General features: G+C 52.2%; 1 protein-coding gene across 1 annotated transcript; it reads left to right on the top strand.

The window, feature by feature from the left end:
* Positions 1-4,846: 4,846 nt before the first annotated feature.
* Positions 4,847-10,154, top strand: FOXE1 (forkhead box E1). The gene has a single exon (XM_030237274.2). The coding sequence runs from the start codon at positions 5,106-5,108 to the stop codon at positions 5,979-5,981; it is 876 nt and encodes a 291-aa protein (XP_030093134.2). The 5' UTR covers positions 4,847-5,105; the 3' UTR covers positions 5,982-10,154.
* The last annotated feature ends 7,178 nt before the right edge of the window (positions 10,155-17,332 follow it).

The raw sequence follows: 17,332 nt of genomic DNA, 5'->3' as shown, positions 1-17,332 counted from the left end.
AGCTCAGGCTGCATCCACAGCGCTTTCACCAAGAAGGTGCCTGCTCCTTGCTGCCCACGTCATCTGCGGGGTTTTCTATTGCTTCATTTTGTGGCTCCATGTCTTAGCTGAACGAGGCTCTCTCTGCCAGTGTGCACAGCAAGTTTCCATGTTTAACTGTTTAGGAGTGCTGGCACAGACCTCGGCTGGCCTGACAGGCTGTGCTCCTCAGGAAACCCAGCACGGGAGTGCACCTCCCTTGCTGCGGGACTCACTCCTGGCCAGTGCCCAGCCCCGTGCGCAGAATTCCCCGGAGTCTCTGCAGCTGGGCCCAGAGGACACTGCTACCCCAGGGCACCACTGGCATCTCTCCTTTGCTGGGCTTCCCAAGCTTGCCAGCAGCCCCGTGCTCCCGTTCCCGGCAAGGGGCCTTGGCGCTCACGTTGAGGTCCCTAAGTCCCTCTAGGCTGGCGCTCTGCCTGTTCCTGTGTCAGCCACTCCCTCTAGTTCTGCGCCACCACCACCCCAGAGCACCAGCCCTGCACATCTCCCATGCTGCATGGCCAGTCCTTTTGCCATTACGCTGTTCACACCAAGTTCCTGAGTGGGGCAGCATCCCGAGGGAATGCTCAGAGGTGGTGTTCTGCTCTGAGAGAGCCTGCCCTGCCCATCTGCACCTGCCCCAGTTCCAGCTCACCTGCTGCAGGTCCTGTTTCCCCCCAAGAGCCAGGGGAGCTGCTGGGCTCTCAGGCAAACATCCTCGGTGCCTGCCTAGGTGGAACCATGCTGGATGGAGGCTATGGCTGCCCATGGCTCTTTCCCCAATTTCTGGCCTGAGATATGGCCTGTTTTAAAGCCACCATGATGTTTTGGGTTTTTTTCTACAGAAGAATGACCACAACAGTTAACTCAAGTCTCCCACACAATCCTGGCTATATCCATGTGATTCCCTCAGGAAGCAATTCTTTCCCCCCTGCAGCCACAAGTTCCCATAGAAAATTCAACAAAGGGATGAGAAGCTGCAGTAATTTGGAAAAAAGCACCAATACTAAACAACCAGGCCACTGATGGAGGGTGAAACTGCCCCCTCTAGACAGGGCAAGTGAACAGCTGGTGAAAATATGCAGTATCCTTGTAGAGTGTTGTTTTCCAGCCTCTCTTCTGCCACGTTGTCATACTCCATGTCCAGCTGCACATCAGTTCTCCCTCAGAGGTTTCACCTTGGTCCCCACACCATTATCTAGCCAAAGTGTTTCCAAAATCCATGCAATCACCTCCATGTTCTTGTCTCTCATGAACTCCAGTTAGATGCAAAATATCTTAAGCTCAGTCACTCTGGATACTTCTTTGTGGAATGTGCTCTGAAAGTGCGTGAATGATGTTATGCCATCACCTGTCTTATTCCAAAAGGCTCAGGCTTATGGTCCCCTCTTAGACCGTAACCACAATCTGGAGGTAGGGCTAAGCACCTTGTCACAAAGTATCATGAGGCGTCTGGCTGTGATGCTCTCCACACTTCTAGCGGCAAGGTCCTGGCACCAAACACACAGCCAATAAAAACTCCAAACTTGCCATTCCATGACAGGTACAGCTGAGCTTGGGGTGGTGGCTGTGCCATGGGTATGTGCTCTCACTTCATTTGCATTCAGCCAATATGATCTGGGATTTTGATTTTGCCAGACCTTAACTTGGAGCTCATTAAATACAGCCCTGTAGTTCCTGGGACACAGAGGCAAAATTTTCCTCACCTCAGAGAGGAATTCTGACATAGAAACAAAACTATCAGTGTGCTGTACATGAAGGGGCTGTCCACACATTTAGTGTCCACTTCCCTTTGTTTGGTTGAAGTAGAGGAAGCAGCTCAGGTCATAGGGCTAACAAAGAACAGGGTGTCCCCCAGTCTGCCCCTGAGGGAGCTCAGTGGTGTAGTTTGTAACAGGGCAACTGCGTGGGGAGTGAACTGGATGCTTTTCCAGGGGTGGAAATTGCTCTTGGAGATGCAAGCAGGTGGGATTTTGGTTGGGGTAATTCTCTAGCAGCTACCAGTACTAACAAACTCCACTCATGAGAGGCCAAGGCACAGTGCCCTTGTGCAGGGTACAACTCTGCAGTGCAGTGGTCTCACAATCAATGACTGCTTTGCCCAGCTGAAGGCTTCAGACCTTAGTGTCGGCAGGATCTGAGCTGAGAAATTTAGACAGAAAAAATGATAACTCTAAACTTTGTCCCAGAGACCAAAAGAAAGGTCAAGTGATAGATTTTGTCTGGGTAATGTTATGTAGATATCATACATTTTTGATTGTATTATGAACTCCATTATGAACAGGTTTAATCAATGCATGGTGTTTTCCATCTCACTTTACTCTTGTCCCTCCTGCAGCATTATGGAATCAAAAGAGAAAACAAAGCTTCACAAACACAAACACCAACTGTTCTGCTCCAGCAGCAGGCACCACTTGACTTACAGATGGAGGAGATCTGCAGTCTAATATCCAAGAGGGTTAGCTGGAGTTTCATGCTCTCCATAGTTCCCTCCCCATAGGAACTGGTACTCAAAAGAGACACAAATGCTCAACACAAGACATACTCCTGCTCCCAAAGTAGAGACTTGAAAGTGTTTTTAAACAGGTTTGTGATCATGTCAGATTGAGAGTAGTCTCCAGGGCATCATGTTATACAACTAACACTTCACTCCCAAACATTGGCACCACAGTTTAAGCTGTGTGATGTAGAAAGGAGAAGGGACAAGAGCCAGCACATGCTGTTTGGGTATCCATTTCAGTCTGCCTTGGGCTCTGCCAAGGAAAGTGCTTACTTGGGAAAGGATTTTCAACACCAGCAGAGAGGGCAAAAGCAGCTGTTCAGCACACCATCCGTCCTCAGCACACACCTCTTTCATTCCCCAAGCTCTACAAGTGCAAAGCGAAGCACGATCTGACTTTGCCCTCTGGAGGCATGGAATTGGCATGGCACGGAGAGACACAGTCCCAGAGGTGACTGAACTACAGCACTCACTGCCTTTTGGAACATCTGATAGGAAAATCTATTCCCAGCTGCAGCTTCCCACAAGCCAGAAGGCAGAGCATTACTGATAAGGCAGCTTCATACTGAAGGAGATGGATTTTGGTTTGTATAGGGTAATACTCGTGCACTTCAAGAACTTGGGTGTTGGTACAGGATGGTTGATTTTTTTTCTCTTGACACAAACTCTGCAGCATGTGATTTGAAATTCTGCCCAGTGTCTGCATCCAGCTACTGGACACACTACACGCACATGTGGGTCCATGAGTGCCCCTTCATGGTTTATTCTGCTAGCTCCATAGGACTTTCAGCTATCTCCCAGGTTGTTGGGAAGCTGCAGAGAAAAGCAGGTGGCTGGTGACTCCTGGGCACCTTATTTAGCTGGAAAGTAGGGCTGGGGTTTGTTTGCTGCATGGAAATGGATCCTCTCTCTCTCTCTTTCTCTCTCTCTCTCTCTCTCTCTCTCTCACACACACACACACACACACACACACACACACACACACACAGACCACACACCAGATTTTTCTCCAAGCAGACAAACAGCTCAACAACTCTTGGACACCTCCAAGCGAGCTGCATTTCACTAGGATAATCAGCTCTTACCTCTCCTTTCTTCCTTAAAAATAATTTGTGTAATGCCCAAGAGGGCTTTGGAAAAGCTTCTCCTACAAAGATAGATTCAGCAGCGCACTTGTGACTCAGTTCTGGAAGAACAGGCAGGAGACACCAAGACATGGGCAGGATCAGCTGTACAGCCGTGCACAGCACCTGCACACCTGTGCATATCCACCTCTCTGCACACACATCTGCCTACATCTGTTTCTTGCCTACATGCCCACATGCAAGCCTCAGGTCCAACCACATACCTGTATGTGCTGGCATTTTTTGTACACACACTCTCCTGTCACAAACTTTACTTGTGGCACACCCACAAACTCACATCCTCACCCCCACACCAGTGCCCTTGCACACCCATGTACGTGCACCCTGCCATGCACACTCGTGCCTGTGCACACCTGCACACACTTTCCATCTCACCTTCAGGAAGGACGTCCTGCCCTCTCCTTTATATTCTGGCTTGGAAGGAACATCATGCCAGCAGGAGAGGAGGCTGTGCTGTCCCCAGACCTGTGGGCTTGTGTCACAGGGGTTCAAGTCCTGGCCAAACATTCATCACCAGCTGGCACAATCCACTGGGGTCTGACCCTCAGCCCCAAGTATCTGAGCAAACATGAGGGAGCTGGCAGGTATGTCCCAGTATTAGCCTGTGGAGAGCCTGGCATCCTTCCTGGTTGGGTCGTGGACCTGTGGGGTCCTGTGGCATAAGGATCAGGGACAAGCAGGTCAGCTCAAATGTTAATTAGGGGCCCGGGAGCCTAGCCCTGCGCCAAATCGCTGCAGGGTACCAGCTAGGAGGACCCTAACCTTAGTGCATTCTGCATAGCACTCGGCAAGCAAACCGCCTAGCCTAAGCCCGCACTTACTAACTCTCCCCACGCAGATCTGTCACCGGCTGTTTTTTCCCAGCCTAATTTGTTTCGACAGCTTGATTTCCGCAAAGAAGCGTTCGGCTCCCTGGGCAAAGTTGCCCGGGGTCGACTGTCCGACTCGGACCGGCAGCATCCCCTCCGACAGAGGCGGCCGCTCATCGCTGCCACCTCTTCCCGCCGCCGCCGGCACAACCGGCCCCGACGGCGGTGAGCCCTACGGGGAGGCGCGTTAAATGCCCGTGCCCGGACACCCGCACCGGGATCCCGGAGACACCCAGATTCGTTCAGTGCCCGTCAGTCCTCCGGAGCTGTGAGCTCCCGACGGCGGCGGCTCCGCGGCGCCCCGACGGCGCTGAGGACGGGGACCAGCGGAGAGGGGCGGGAGGGGGGTGCCGGGCAGGGCGCTGCTCCTACCCGCGGCAGCAGCGGCGGCACGCCCGGCCCTGCCCGCGCCTCCCGGGCGGCGGGGCGTAGTAGGGGGAGTGCCGGCCGCCCGGGTGCGGAGCCGCCGGACACCGCCGCATAAAAGCCGCGGTCGTGCCGCTCTGCGCTTCCTCGGCTCGCCTCGGCTCGGCTCGGCTCGGTCCGGGGCGGAGCCGCTCCGACGGCCACATGACAGCCGAGAACCGGCTGCCGCCGGGCCCCCCGCCGCCGCCCCCGCCGCTGAAGGCGGACGCGGTGCCGCCGGGAGACGAGGCGGCGGCGGCGGCGGGGGCGCGGGGCGGGCGGCGCCGCCGCAAGCGTCCGGCGGAGCGGGGCAAGCCGCCGTACAGCTACATCGCCCTCATCGCCATGGCCATCGGGCAGGCGCCCGAGCGGCGACTGACACTCGGCGGCATCTACCGCTTCATCACCGAGCGCTTCCCCTTTTACCGCGACAGCCCCCGCAAGTGGCAGAACAGCATCCGCCACAACCTCACCCTCAATGACTGCTTTGTCAAGGTGCCACGGGAGCCCGGCCGCCCCGGCAAGGGCAACTACTGGACGCTGGACCCTCACGCCCGCGACATGTTCGAGAGCGGGTCCTTCCTCCGCCGCAGAAAACGTTTCAAGCGCAGCGACCTCTCCACCTACCCGGCCTTCCTCGCCGAGCGCCCCGCCGCTCCGTGCCGCCTCCTCCCGCTGCCGGTCCCGCCGCCCCCCGCCGACCTGCCCCCGGCGCCCGCCGCCGCCTCCTGCGCCTTCGCCAGCGCCTTTCCCGCGCAGGGCTGCGCCTCCGCCGCTCTGCCTCCCGCCTACGCCCCGCTGCCCACCGCTCCCGGGCCCTACGCTCCCGGGGGCCACGGGCCGCTGTACGCGCCGTCAGGGCGCATCGTGCTGCCCGCATCTTCGCCCGGCCCCCCTGCGCTCTACGGCCGCCGCTCTCCCGCGCCCTACCCGCCGCTGCCTCACGCCTACGGCGCCGGAGGGCAGCTGAGTGCCGCCGAGCCCGCACCGCGGCACGGCACCTACTCTGGAGGTCCCGACAGGTTCGTCCCGGCGCTCTGACCTATCCCGGAGAGGCCCGACAGAGCGGACTGGAGCCCGGGAGACGGCCGAGTGCGGGGGTTGCCCGGCGCTGCCCAGGAAGATGCTGAAGAACCTTGGGCTGCACCTACGCACTCTGTCATCTGCCCAGGCTTCCTGGCGAGGAATGTCGCAGTCAGCCCTAGGGACGTGGGGTGTCCTGTCCAGCCCTGTCCGCTCTCGGCAGAAAAGTCCTAGGGACTCCCAAGTGCTTGGATGGGACAAGCAGTCTCTTCTACAGCCTTTCCTGGAGCAGGTGCTCACAGCTTCCTGCCAGGCTCCCACCCTCCCGGCACACCCAACCGGGCCCCTTCTGGTCTACCCAGGATGATTTAATGTTTAAAAGTCTCTCTGCTGTTGATGATTTTTTTTTTTTTTTCCTTTTTTTTTGAGAGAGAGAATTAAACGTCTGTTGGTGAGGTGAAGGAAGGAGGCAGGAGGAATCATTCCCTGGCATTGTGCAGGCAAAGCTGTAAAAGCAGAATGCATGGCACTGATGCAGTGGCATGTCCCTGATGACTCTTGCTTTAGTGCCAGGCTTTACACCAGTGGTGTGGCCAAGCCTGGAGAAGGTTTGGATGCCAGGGCTGCAGAAAAACACATCAATTCACATTCTTCGAGGGGTTGTGCTCTGTGCTTCAGGGGCGGGAGCAGTGGTGGGATTAGAACTATGAAAATTTCTACCATGAGCATGCCCAGCCCCTGGAAGAGGGACACAGGGAGGCTGTGGGACCTCTGCCTTTGGGGGTCTTTCCAGCTTGATAGGACGGAGTCTGATCTGCCTCTGAAGTCATAGCTAACATTGAATCTGGACTTGTTTTGAGTGGCAACTTGATCCTGAGGTCTGCAGAGGTACTTACAGCCTAAATTACTTTGATTGCAAGATCTGTCTGTAGCCTAGAGAAATTGGCATATATAGGAGAAAACTTGTTTCTGGAACACAAGAGGCAGGATACAGTGCCTTTTCATCTTCAGTTGCTCCACTTCCAAGCTTTCCGGGGATGGAAAAGAGTCTGGAGAAAGATATGGAGAGGGAACAACTAATAGGAAAGTATGTGAGACAAAAGATTGAAACTAAATCTGTGGGGAAACTCAAGCATACCCTTCCCAACAGATCCCACTGCTCTGGAAAACGATCTGGAGCAGTAGTGGGTACCCAGGGCTCTGCTTGGGGCTGTGGTTATAGAGGGAGCCAACACACCCCTGCTTCCTGGTCTTCTCATACAGCTTCTTTTTCCTGTGGAGGTGGGGAACTTGTATCCAGGGCCAGGAGGATGTTGGTGAGAAGATCCTGCTGTGTGGTGGGGCCTTGTATGGGGAGAGGAAACAAGAAAGTGCAGTCAGAACCTCAGCAGGGGCTTTGGAAGGACAGGATGCACATACACCAAAGTCTCCTTATCAGAGAAGAGTATACATCATAGTATAACTCAGGTTGGAAAAGATCTTGGGAAATTTCTGTTCCAATCTGGTACCCAAATCAGGGTCAGCTATGACTCAGCCCTGTGTAGTTGAGTCTTCATCACCTCCAAGGCTAGAGACGGCACAGTCTCTTTGGACAACCTGGCTGTCCTTGTGGGGGAGAAGTTTCTCCTTGTACCCTCCATTTAGCACTTCTCTAGTCTCATTTAATGTTTACTGTCTCTTGTCTTACTGCTGTGCTTTGCTGCAAGGAGTTTTTGATCCCATGAAGACCCTGTATCTTCTGCTCTGCATTTTTCAGATGAGGTCCTCAGCAGGATGACAATTGTTTTGAGCCAGCTTTCTTGATTTCTGTGGCTGCTGTGGTACACATATGCAGGTGGGACATGAGAGAGGAAATAGAGGGGAGCAGGAAGGTGGTTGGGTGTCCTCACAGCACAGCTTGGAGTGGAGAAGAGTAAAGCCTTCTTCAGTAGGTGGGCAGGAGAAGTTGTACTTCTGCCTTCCGTGGGGCTGTGAGGCAGGAGATGAGTTTTGGACCCAAGGGTTCAGAGTGCCAGGGATGGCATGTGGTCAGGCAGCGTCTGGGCTGGGAGGCTGAGTGACCTGACAGCACTGCCCTGTGTCCGTGTAGACCTGTCTGTGGCACTGCAGGAAGCTGTTGTCCCTACACAGAGCTGGGGAGGCTGCTCCATGTATGGAGCCAGTGGGGGGCAAGCACAGACAGCAAGTGTAAGCACCACTCAACTCTTTGGTGTGCTGAGGCCAGTCAGATTTTTCCCTTCCTATCCTTTCCAAAGAGGCATGTTCTATCTTCCTGGTTCTTCCTGGTCCTGGCACATCCAGAAGCTGAGAGGGCTGTCTCAGCCAGGGGCAGGTCTCCTCAGCAGCTGTGCTAACACCTTTCCCAACTCTGCCTTCACCATCTGGAAGAGGACTATACACCCAGCTGTGCCAGCTCCTAGTATTTTTGATAGCTGCTGGCTCTGCTTTCATTGCCTGCAAAGACTGGACTGTGTCGCTTGGACAGCAAGCCATGCCAACCTCTTGCTCATTTAAGGGTAGATAGGAGAAGAGCTGTCCTACCTTTTAATGTCTTTCTTTCCTTCCTGTAGAAGCAGTTATCAATGCGGACCAGATAATTTTCATAGAATCATAGTAGTGCTGGGTTGGAGGGACTCATCGGGATCATCAAGTCCAGCTCCTGTACGTGTGCAGGACACCCCAAGAATCATACCATGTGCCTGAGAGTATACTCCAAATGCTTCTTGATCTCTGTCAAGCTTGGTGCTTGCTCCCTGGAGAGCCTGTTCCAGTGCTCAGCCACCGTCTGGGGTGATATCCAACCTAAACCTCCTTCCATGCCTCCAGGAATCGTTGGTCTCGAGTGAAGACCTCAGATGTCTTCTGGCCCTTGTTCCTCTCATTTTGTTCTCTGCTTCAGCCCTCATGCCAGTTTAGAGTTCAGTCTAAAAAAGGTCACAAATGATGTTACAGGTTTAGGGAAAGATGTTTCTGAACTCAGATAGCATGTAGGCAGTTCAGGGAGCAAAGCTCAGTGTCTGAAGGACAAGCCTGACAGATCTTGGTGACTTAGAAAGCACAGATTGGTAGGTTGTGTGTTGTTTGCAGAGAAGGTCTAGATGCTCGTTCTTGTTTCTCTCCAGATCTTTTGTACCTACAAACTAAGGAAACTGGGCATATCTAGATGGTAATTTTTTTTCAGGTGGTGCAGCGATGACCTTGCTGCATTGAGAACCTGAGACATGTCAAAAACTGCTTAAAATTTGGTCACAAACAGCTAGAAACCCAGGTCAGAACTGTGAAGAGCTACTGGGACCATTCAAAGGACTCTATATCTGTGTGGGGTCTGCGCTTGGAGCTTTTTTAGGCAAAGCCAGCCTTTGCTAGTGCTGGCAGTACTCCAACCTCTCATTTGCAGCAGGCCTGGAGACTCCAGCAATCCCTTCCCACCAGCACTGCTGTGGTTTTTTGGCTATTGCAACCTCTCTGGGCTGTCATGTAGGCTCAGGTGCCAAGGGTGTGCTGAACACTGTGGGTCTGTCCAAGCTGTGCCTTGTGGCACTGAGATGTGCTGCCCCTGTGCCCACATGTGACATGGGACTGCCTGGCCACTGGCAGAGGAAGATAATGCTTGTTGTGTCCTTGGGGAGCCAGGGGTTTGGGCCTTTCTGTGAGGATATGGGGATATGCCAAGGGGATATGTTAGACAACTGGATTTCAGTGTATGCTTGTGCCATGGGGATATGTTAAACATGTGGATCTCAATGTGTTTTTGTTTGGCACATTGCTTGTAATTCTCAGGCACCACCAAGAATAAGAAAAAGATATGATTTCTGTAGGTTTTATTGTAAATATCTAAGAGCCTTCCTTTTAGCAAAGTTAGTCTAAGTTTCCAACTACTCTTTTGATTTCTGTCAGAAGAATCCAATAAATCTGGATTGTAAACCTTTCCTACAGAAAGTTTTATATGTGAGCATTGATAGAAGAGAGAGGGGCCTTGAAAATGCTCATTCCTCAAAGGACATAGCCTCTCGGTTCCTCTTCTGCCCAAGTTCTGCTGTAGACTCCCCAGCAGCTTTGAGAAGGAAGTGGACTGTACAGCCTAGGAGAACATTATATTCTGTATTGGAGATTTTTTTTTGGGTTGTTTTTTGTATTTACTCTTCTACTTCACTGGAAATGGAAATAAATCTTTGCATTGTTTGCAATGAAGTGTCTCTGAGTTTACTCTTTCAAGCCTTCCCTGTGCTCCTGAGGCTGGGAGATGTACAGAGACATGCATGACATGTCATTGCTTTCTATCCTGTTTTGCCTTGGCTTTTTTTGGTCTGCTGGGTTGCTGAAGACATCGGAGCAAAGGAGGAGGGACAGGTCAGCAGGGCCAGGCCATAGGTGGTGTATCAAACTTCCACAACCCCCTGAGTCACCAGTGTGCTTTGAGAGTTTCTTGTCAGGCCATAAGCATATCAATGCTCGGGGTCTCCTGTCAGGCCATAAGCATGCCCCACATATCACTGCATGAAGCTCCATCCCAGCCACGTGTCCCTGCTGGAAAAAGGGACAGGCAGGGAAGGATGCTACCTGTGAGAGGAACAGGAGCTCAGAGATGGGCAAGGGGATTGTGGCTGGCTTTAATTACTCTCTGATGCTCCAGCATGGAGTGGGGCCAGCTAGAGGAGATGTTATTGCTGGAAACATAATGTTGCCTGTCCTGTGGCAGCAGCACCAGAAATGCTTGGTCTTGCCTCCTGCACCCCAGGCCAGTTAGCTTTTTTGGCTGCAGAGATGGAGTTCCCGCAGCCACAGGCTGACGCTGTGCTCACCTTATGCACTGGCAACATCTGTGGGAGCAAGTCATCCAGCAGCGGCCACAGCTAATGGGGGTGTAACAGGCCTCCAGGGGCAGCTCCACACCTCAGGATGATGAACTGGCTTGCACATGGGTAAGATGGTGGCAGATGTTGCCCCTTCTCCCACGGAGAGGGTGGGGACTGGCTTCCTGAGGGTGTTTGGGGGATAGTGAATTCTGCAGCTGTTGTCCTGTCAGCAGCCCAAGCTGCCTGGAGGGCGATGAATGAGATGGGAATGGGTAGTTTAATCTGCTAAATTACCAAAGAGCAGATAGGAAAGTCTTCATAAGCAGCCTTGGGACTCCCAAGAATGATTTATCTGCCTTTGAAAGTGACAAGAAGTGGATCAAATCTGTGAGAAAGAGTAGGCAGGGGAGACCCCTGGCACTTTGCTAGGAGGGAGTCCAGAGCTTTGTGAGTTGTAACTGGAGAGCAGTCTGTGTAGGTGGAATTGGACTTCAGCTGTATGCATTATCTAGAGCTGCCGTGTCAGTGACCAAAGAGGGCATCCCACTCATGTGGGACATGGAAGTGACTTAATGTGAGCACAGGAGGGCTGATGGGGGTCTGACTTTACAGAGTCTGGTGTACAAGGATACAGTGGCCCATGTTGGCACAAAGAACAACTTTACACACTTGTCTTGGTGTAATCCCGAAGCTCTGATTTGTTGGAGGCCCTCTCTGGGCAGCAGAGCTGGTTTCTTAACTCAGTCCAGTAGAAATGTATGTCTTCTCATGTCCAAGGTCAAGAAGTCAAGGTGGGAGATGGTGGCATGTGCTATACCTGGAAGCTGGTGTTATTTTTGGATGTGGTGCAGACATCCCTCTTTGTGTGGACAAACTTACGGGCAGGGAAGGGCTGTCAGACTGAACTCTCACTGCTTTGGCAGCGTTGGAGCACAGGGTGCAGCTGGCCAACATGGGCTAAGAGGAAAAGAGGCTGTATCGTAGCCTCCTCTGACGGCAGAGGGCTATTGTATGCTCTGGCTGAAAATGGCCGTGGAGAGGAGGCAGGAATATTAACTGTGGGCTGACACAGGAGAGCTTACTGAGTTCACTGCTATCCCTTCTCTGATGCCTGGGAGCTAAGATTCATTAGCCATTTAAGAATTTCGAACACTATTGTCTGGATGTGAGCTATGCAAAGAGATCCTAATTGATTAAGGCACAGCTTTTCACCATTTTTGTTCAGTGTCAGCACCAGAGCTCTTGGTCCGATGGCTGGGACACAGCTTGCTTGGTGCATAAACCACTCTGAGTCAATTATCCCTGTGGCTGGCCCTTGCAAGGACACCATCTGCATCTCATGTTGACTTCTTCCACTTGGGAAAGGTGCTCATGAATCCAGGCTGTCAGCTTCTGAGGTTAAGAAATGGTGTCCCAGGCCTTGTATCACTTCTACAGCCATATGTTTTTACACATGTCCTGTCATCAGGCTCACTGGAGTGCTGGCCCTGGAACTGGCCATTAGGTAGTGGCTCCCTAGCCACTCTTCCTGTGTTCTCAGGTTTGTGGCTGCAAGAATAGAGGGGGAGCAAGACTTACAGGGTATCAGCATTGTGATGTCTCCAACGGGCAGACCATGATGTTCTCAGAGAAGGTTTCCTTCCCTTCATCAGGAGGTGCATACTGATGGTGATGATTTCTTCCTTCTCCATCTTTGGGTACACTTGAGTTTATTGCTGTATGTGTATTCTTTTTCAGTAGTTCTCAAATTGTTTTGGTGGTTTGGGGTTTTTTTGGTTTGTTTGGGTTTTTTTTTTTTTTTTTTTCTTCTTGTTTTCTCAAAAATTGCCTTTACTTGAATAACACGGGCTTGAATTTCTGCAGCAATGAATAAATGAGTAATGAGAGTTGGACCTTGGTGTCACCCTGAAGTTACAGACAGATCAGGCCATACAGAATAAATGCCTGAGTGAGAAGTGCCACCCTGTCACAGTGTGAGAGGCCATGCCTGGGTATTATTGTTGATGTTGGTGGCTTTTTCACGGAGGAAGCAGAGGATGATTCAGAGCTTTGACCTTTATGTGGGAAACATTTGTTAAAAAAAAAAAAAAAAAGTTTTCCTTCTTGGGTAGTTTCTTTGGCATTTTGTTTCCATGGAGGTTTTCTCTACCATTCCCTTCTGAAGAAAAGGCAAAAGAAAAGTTCTGTTGAAGCAACCAGGGAAAACAGTTTCATGCCTTCTCACTTAAGGGGATAGAAGGTATAGTCCCTCTCTGCCATGATAGGAATTGAACTTAAACCCAGGATGACCTTTGGGAGACCTCAGTGTTACATGGTTTTCTGGGGTCCCAGGATGAGGGAAGAGACGAGACAGTTGACTCCATGCATCAGAAGGCTTGATTTATTATAATATGATATATATAAGATATAAAAACTATACTAAAAGAATAAAGCTAGAGATTTCACTACCAAGGCTATCCTAAGAATAGAAAAGAATGTGTACATGAAAAGTCTTCTCAGTCCGAGACACTGGACAGGTGTCCTGTGATAGGCCCCTAACTGGAAACAGTCCGACGGGGCCAATCACAGACCTTCCTGTCGCATTCCACAGCAGCAGATAAGAATTATTTACAGTTTGTTCCTGAGACCTCTCAGCTCTCAGGAGAGGAAAATTCCTAAGTAAAGGATTTTTCATAAACTATGTCGGTGACACCTCAGAGCACCTTCCACTATCTAAAGGAGGCTTACAGGAGAACTGGAGAGGCACTTTTGACAAAAGCCATGTGCTAGGACAAAGGACAATGACTTCAAAGTGAAGAAAGGTGGATTTAGATCAGGTATTTGGAAGACATTCCTGAGGGTGAGGGTGGTGAGGCACAGGTTGCCTAGAGAAGCTATGGATGCTCCATCCCTGGGCGTGTTCAAAGCCTGGCTGGGTGGGTCTGTGAACAGTCTGGGTGGAGGAGGGATGATCTTTCAGGTCGCTTTGGAGGCGAGCTGTGCGGTGCTGCCGCTAGGGCGCACTGCCGGCCGCGCCGGGCCGAGCGGAGCGGGCGGAGCGGCTCGGGCGGAGCTGCTCGGGCGGAGCTGCTCGGGCGGAGCGGAGCTGAGCGGGCGGAGCGGGCAGAGCAGAGCGGAGCGGGCAGAGCGGGCGGAGCGGAGCGGGCAGAGCCGCGGAGCAGCTCGGACGGAGCGGGGCGCTGCGGGCGGGGCTCAGCCCGCACACTGCCCGGCACACGGGAACTGCTCCTGCAGCCCGCCGCCCGAGCTCGGGGAGCAAGCAGCCGTGCCCCCGGGCATGTAATTAACACTGCACCCAAGCTCTGCTTTAGCGCTTTCATGAGCTCCCAGGGAGAGGTTCGCAGCGGAGGGAGGTGATGAAAGCGTCATGGTAAGGGCTGCAAGCCCAGATCACACCGTTTGCCACGCAAGCTATAACCTGGTTACTTCATGTTTTCTGTGTCGTGTCAGTGAAAACCTCAGGCTGTCTGAGGGAGACAGGCACAGCTCATGCTCAGCACCCCAAGTGCCTCTGGATGGACTGAATTTCAGGCAGTGGGCTTGGACAAAAGGCCATTCCTCCTGCCTTCTGTGAGCCCACAGCAGGAACACTGGATCCAGTTAGGGTAACCCAGTGCAAGAAAGTCATTCTTATGTTGGAGCTCAGCTGAGGCCGTCAAGGCAGGGAGATGGACATAGGAGATAGGCTGAAGGAATCTGGACTGTTCTCATGGAGAGCAGGTGAGCATGGAGTCTAACTTGCAGTCTGGAAGAGGGTTACAGAGAAGATGGAGCTGAGGGTCTTCCCTGAAGGGCACTAAGATGGAGAAAGAGGCAAGGAGTAAAGCTGTTCTGAGGGAAAGCCTGGTAGGACATAAAAACTTTCTTTCCTTGAAAGTGAGGCAGCCCTGGAATGAGGACAAGGGGGGGATGATCTCATGTCTTGGAGGAGGTCAGCACTTGGAGAAAGCCCAAAGCAGTCTGGTCACACTTAGCCATGCTCTGAGTCGGGGTTGGATTCAAGATCTCCAGGTATCTCTCCTCGCTTAACTTTTTTTACAGTTAATTTCCTGGTGGAAGAGGAGAGTTGGGCCAGGTGGTGGAGCACTGATGAGCCTAGCTGGACACACAGCTCCAGTCTCTGGCAGTCCTGGCAGCATTATAAAAGTATTTATTTAAAAAGGGAACACAGGATGGGAAGGAGCAGAGCTAACAAGCCCTGAGCAGGAAGTGGTGGCCAAACAGGGAGTGGGTATTTGCTGTCTCCAGGATTTACTGCTTAAAGTCAATATTAGTAAATTAATTAGCAAATTTTTCTTATCGTGCAAGACCAGGCACTTATGGGGCGGAATGGCTTTCACTAAGCTGTGGTGGCTTCCAGCTCTAAGTTGCTTGCCAGCTTCTTTCTGCTGAGGCTTAGCTACGCCTTCACTTCTGCTAAGGACAGGAAAATCCTTCTGGTTCAAAACATTACCCATGAGTAACAGCCTGCCACAGATCACCCCTGACTTTCAGCAAATGTGGGGGGCCCATATGTTAAGAGTAATTTGAGAAGTGGGAAGCCAGGGTGCACAAACCAAACAACTTCCCTTTTCCCATAGAGCTGGAAGCATATGTCCTGAAAGGATACTGAAAGGTAATCAGCATGGGCAGAGGATAGTCTGGTTCTCCAGGATATGATGTTAGGTTTCCTCTCCTCAGCACTCGTGTCATGGCTCTCAGCACTCAGGATGGCTTCCCATGCTCTGCAGGAGGAGGGTCAGGACCTGAAGCCTTGAGAAAATCTCACAGGAGGATGTTCAGCCCAGCCCAGTTGACATTAACCAATATTCTGCTGAATCTCACTAGTGAGGAGACAGCTACAGTGTTTGTGTCCATTGTGTACCACAGCATGCCTTCATCTGTGTGCCGCAAGGAGTAGGTCAGAGCATCCTGGAGGAGCCTCAGGCAGCCCTGCCAGTTTACAGCACAGCAAGGATCACTGTGTCAGGCACTTACCTAGCTCCCTGTGCTGGCCCCGCAGCTCAGATGCTATTTCCCTGCCCCCATATCCTTCTCTTTGCCAGAAAGGAGGCTGCAGTCAGTTAAATGTCTCTGGCCTCCCCCAGACTTCCACTTCATGTCAGACCCAGACCATAGCTGTCATCCAGTTTTCACCCAGAGAGTGAAAATTTGCTTTATGGGACTCTCTGTCAAAGCCCTGGGTAAAGACATCTGTCTTGGACTTGGGAAGGAGGGAAGAGAGGGAGAAGGTTACTTGTTGCACCTGCAAAACAGCATCCTCCCTATCCTAGATGCAGTTTCCCTTGCCAGCCTGTCCCCAGCTCCCTTCAGGCAGCAGAACCTACCTCAGGGGTACACACAGACCACCATGAGTCCAGCCTCACACCTGAACCCCATCTGTATAAGCAAGAGCTCTGTTATTTGTCCTCTCAACAGAGGAAGAATCAATGCATGGCGAGTTAAAGTGTTGATTAGGAGGGCCTTATCTTTCTCTTGTTCAGTTTGTGATAAGATTTTTGTGTTTGCACAGGCACACCTTTCTTACTGTCTGCCAAAAGTAAGAGCAGCTCTAAGAGAGAGCGTGCAGTACCTGGGATGACTCCAGGACTCCCTAGCCACCAAAGGCATCTCCACAGAGATGAACAGAGATGCTTGCTCTGGTTTCTGCACATCTCTGCCCTCAGGGAGCTCTCCCAGCCCTTCCAGTGCAAGGGTAAGCACTGCTGCCCATGTCTGTTTAAAGAGTGAGTGTTGCCCCACATTCATGGACACCTGACTCTGACAGGTCTTCACCACCTCCGACAGCTCCACTTCACAATGGAGAATAGAATGCAGTTGTTCTGTGCCCTCCTTGATTGATGTAAGCTGTAAGATGAGCCTAAAAAAAACCCCAGAAGTTCCTTCTCCCCAAAATCTAAAGGGGTCTGGAAGCCAGGAGGGTCTAAATGTCTGCAGATGTGGAGTGGGCAGCATGGCTGATTCCCACTCCCTGCCAGCACTACAGAGGATTGGAGGGCAGGGAAGGGCCACTGGCTCTTGCTGGTCTCTGCCATGGCACATGGGGGCTCCACCAGGTGGAAGGGTCTCCTAGCCTGCCTGGCAGCAGCCACAGCCCAGCCTTTCTGCAGCACAGTGCTGGCACCACACTTGCAGGAGGACCCCTGCACAACTCTTGTGATGTTGCTCATCCACAGCATGACCTCCAGCCTCTGGCTCCGCTTCAGGGCACTGCAACCTCGGCTCCCTTCCCCCAGTGCCTCGGTTTAAGAGCAAACATCACAGATAGAAGTTCCTTCCATGCTGCAGGGCTTCCATAAGGCCCTCTTGTTGCACCTTAGGTGTTTGGGGTTTTGGGTGAGGTTTGAGTGGTTCATGGCAGGAGCTGAGAGATCTTGTTCAACTGCCACCGGTATCAGTGGCTCAAGGGGAGAGCAAGACCTTGAATAATATCCCTATGGAGAGCAAAACAGTGTCAGGACACCTGACAAGGGAAACCCATCCCTCCAGAAGCTGCCCGTGGGGGATGGAGGTGGATTTGCTTTGGTATGGTGCTGCTGAATGCTTTGTGCTCTGACACCCACCTGTGGGTGC

The sequence above is a fragment of the Serinus canaria genome, chromosome Z (assembly GCF_022539315.1).
Source record: "Serinus canaria isolate serCan28SL12 chromosome Z, serCan2020, whole genome shotgun sequence".
Taxonomy (NCBI): Eukaryota; Metazoa; Chordata; class Aves; order Passeriformes; family Fringillidae; genus Serinus; species Serinus canaria.
Note: the sequence above shows the minus strand (reverse complement) of the source record. Positions and strands in the feature narration are given on the sequence as shown.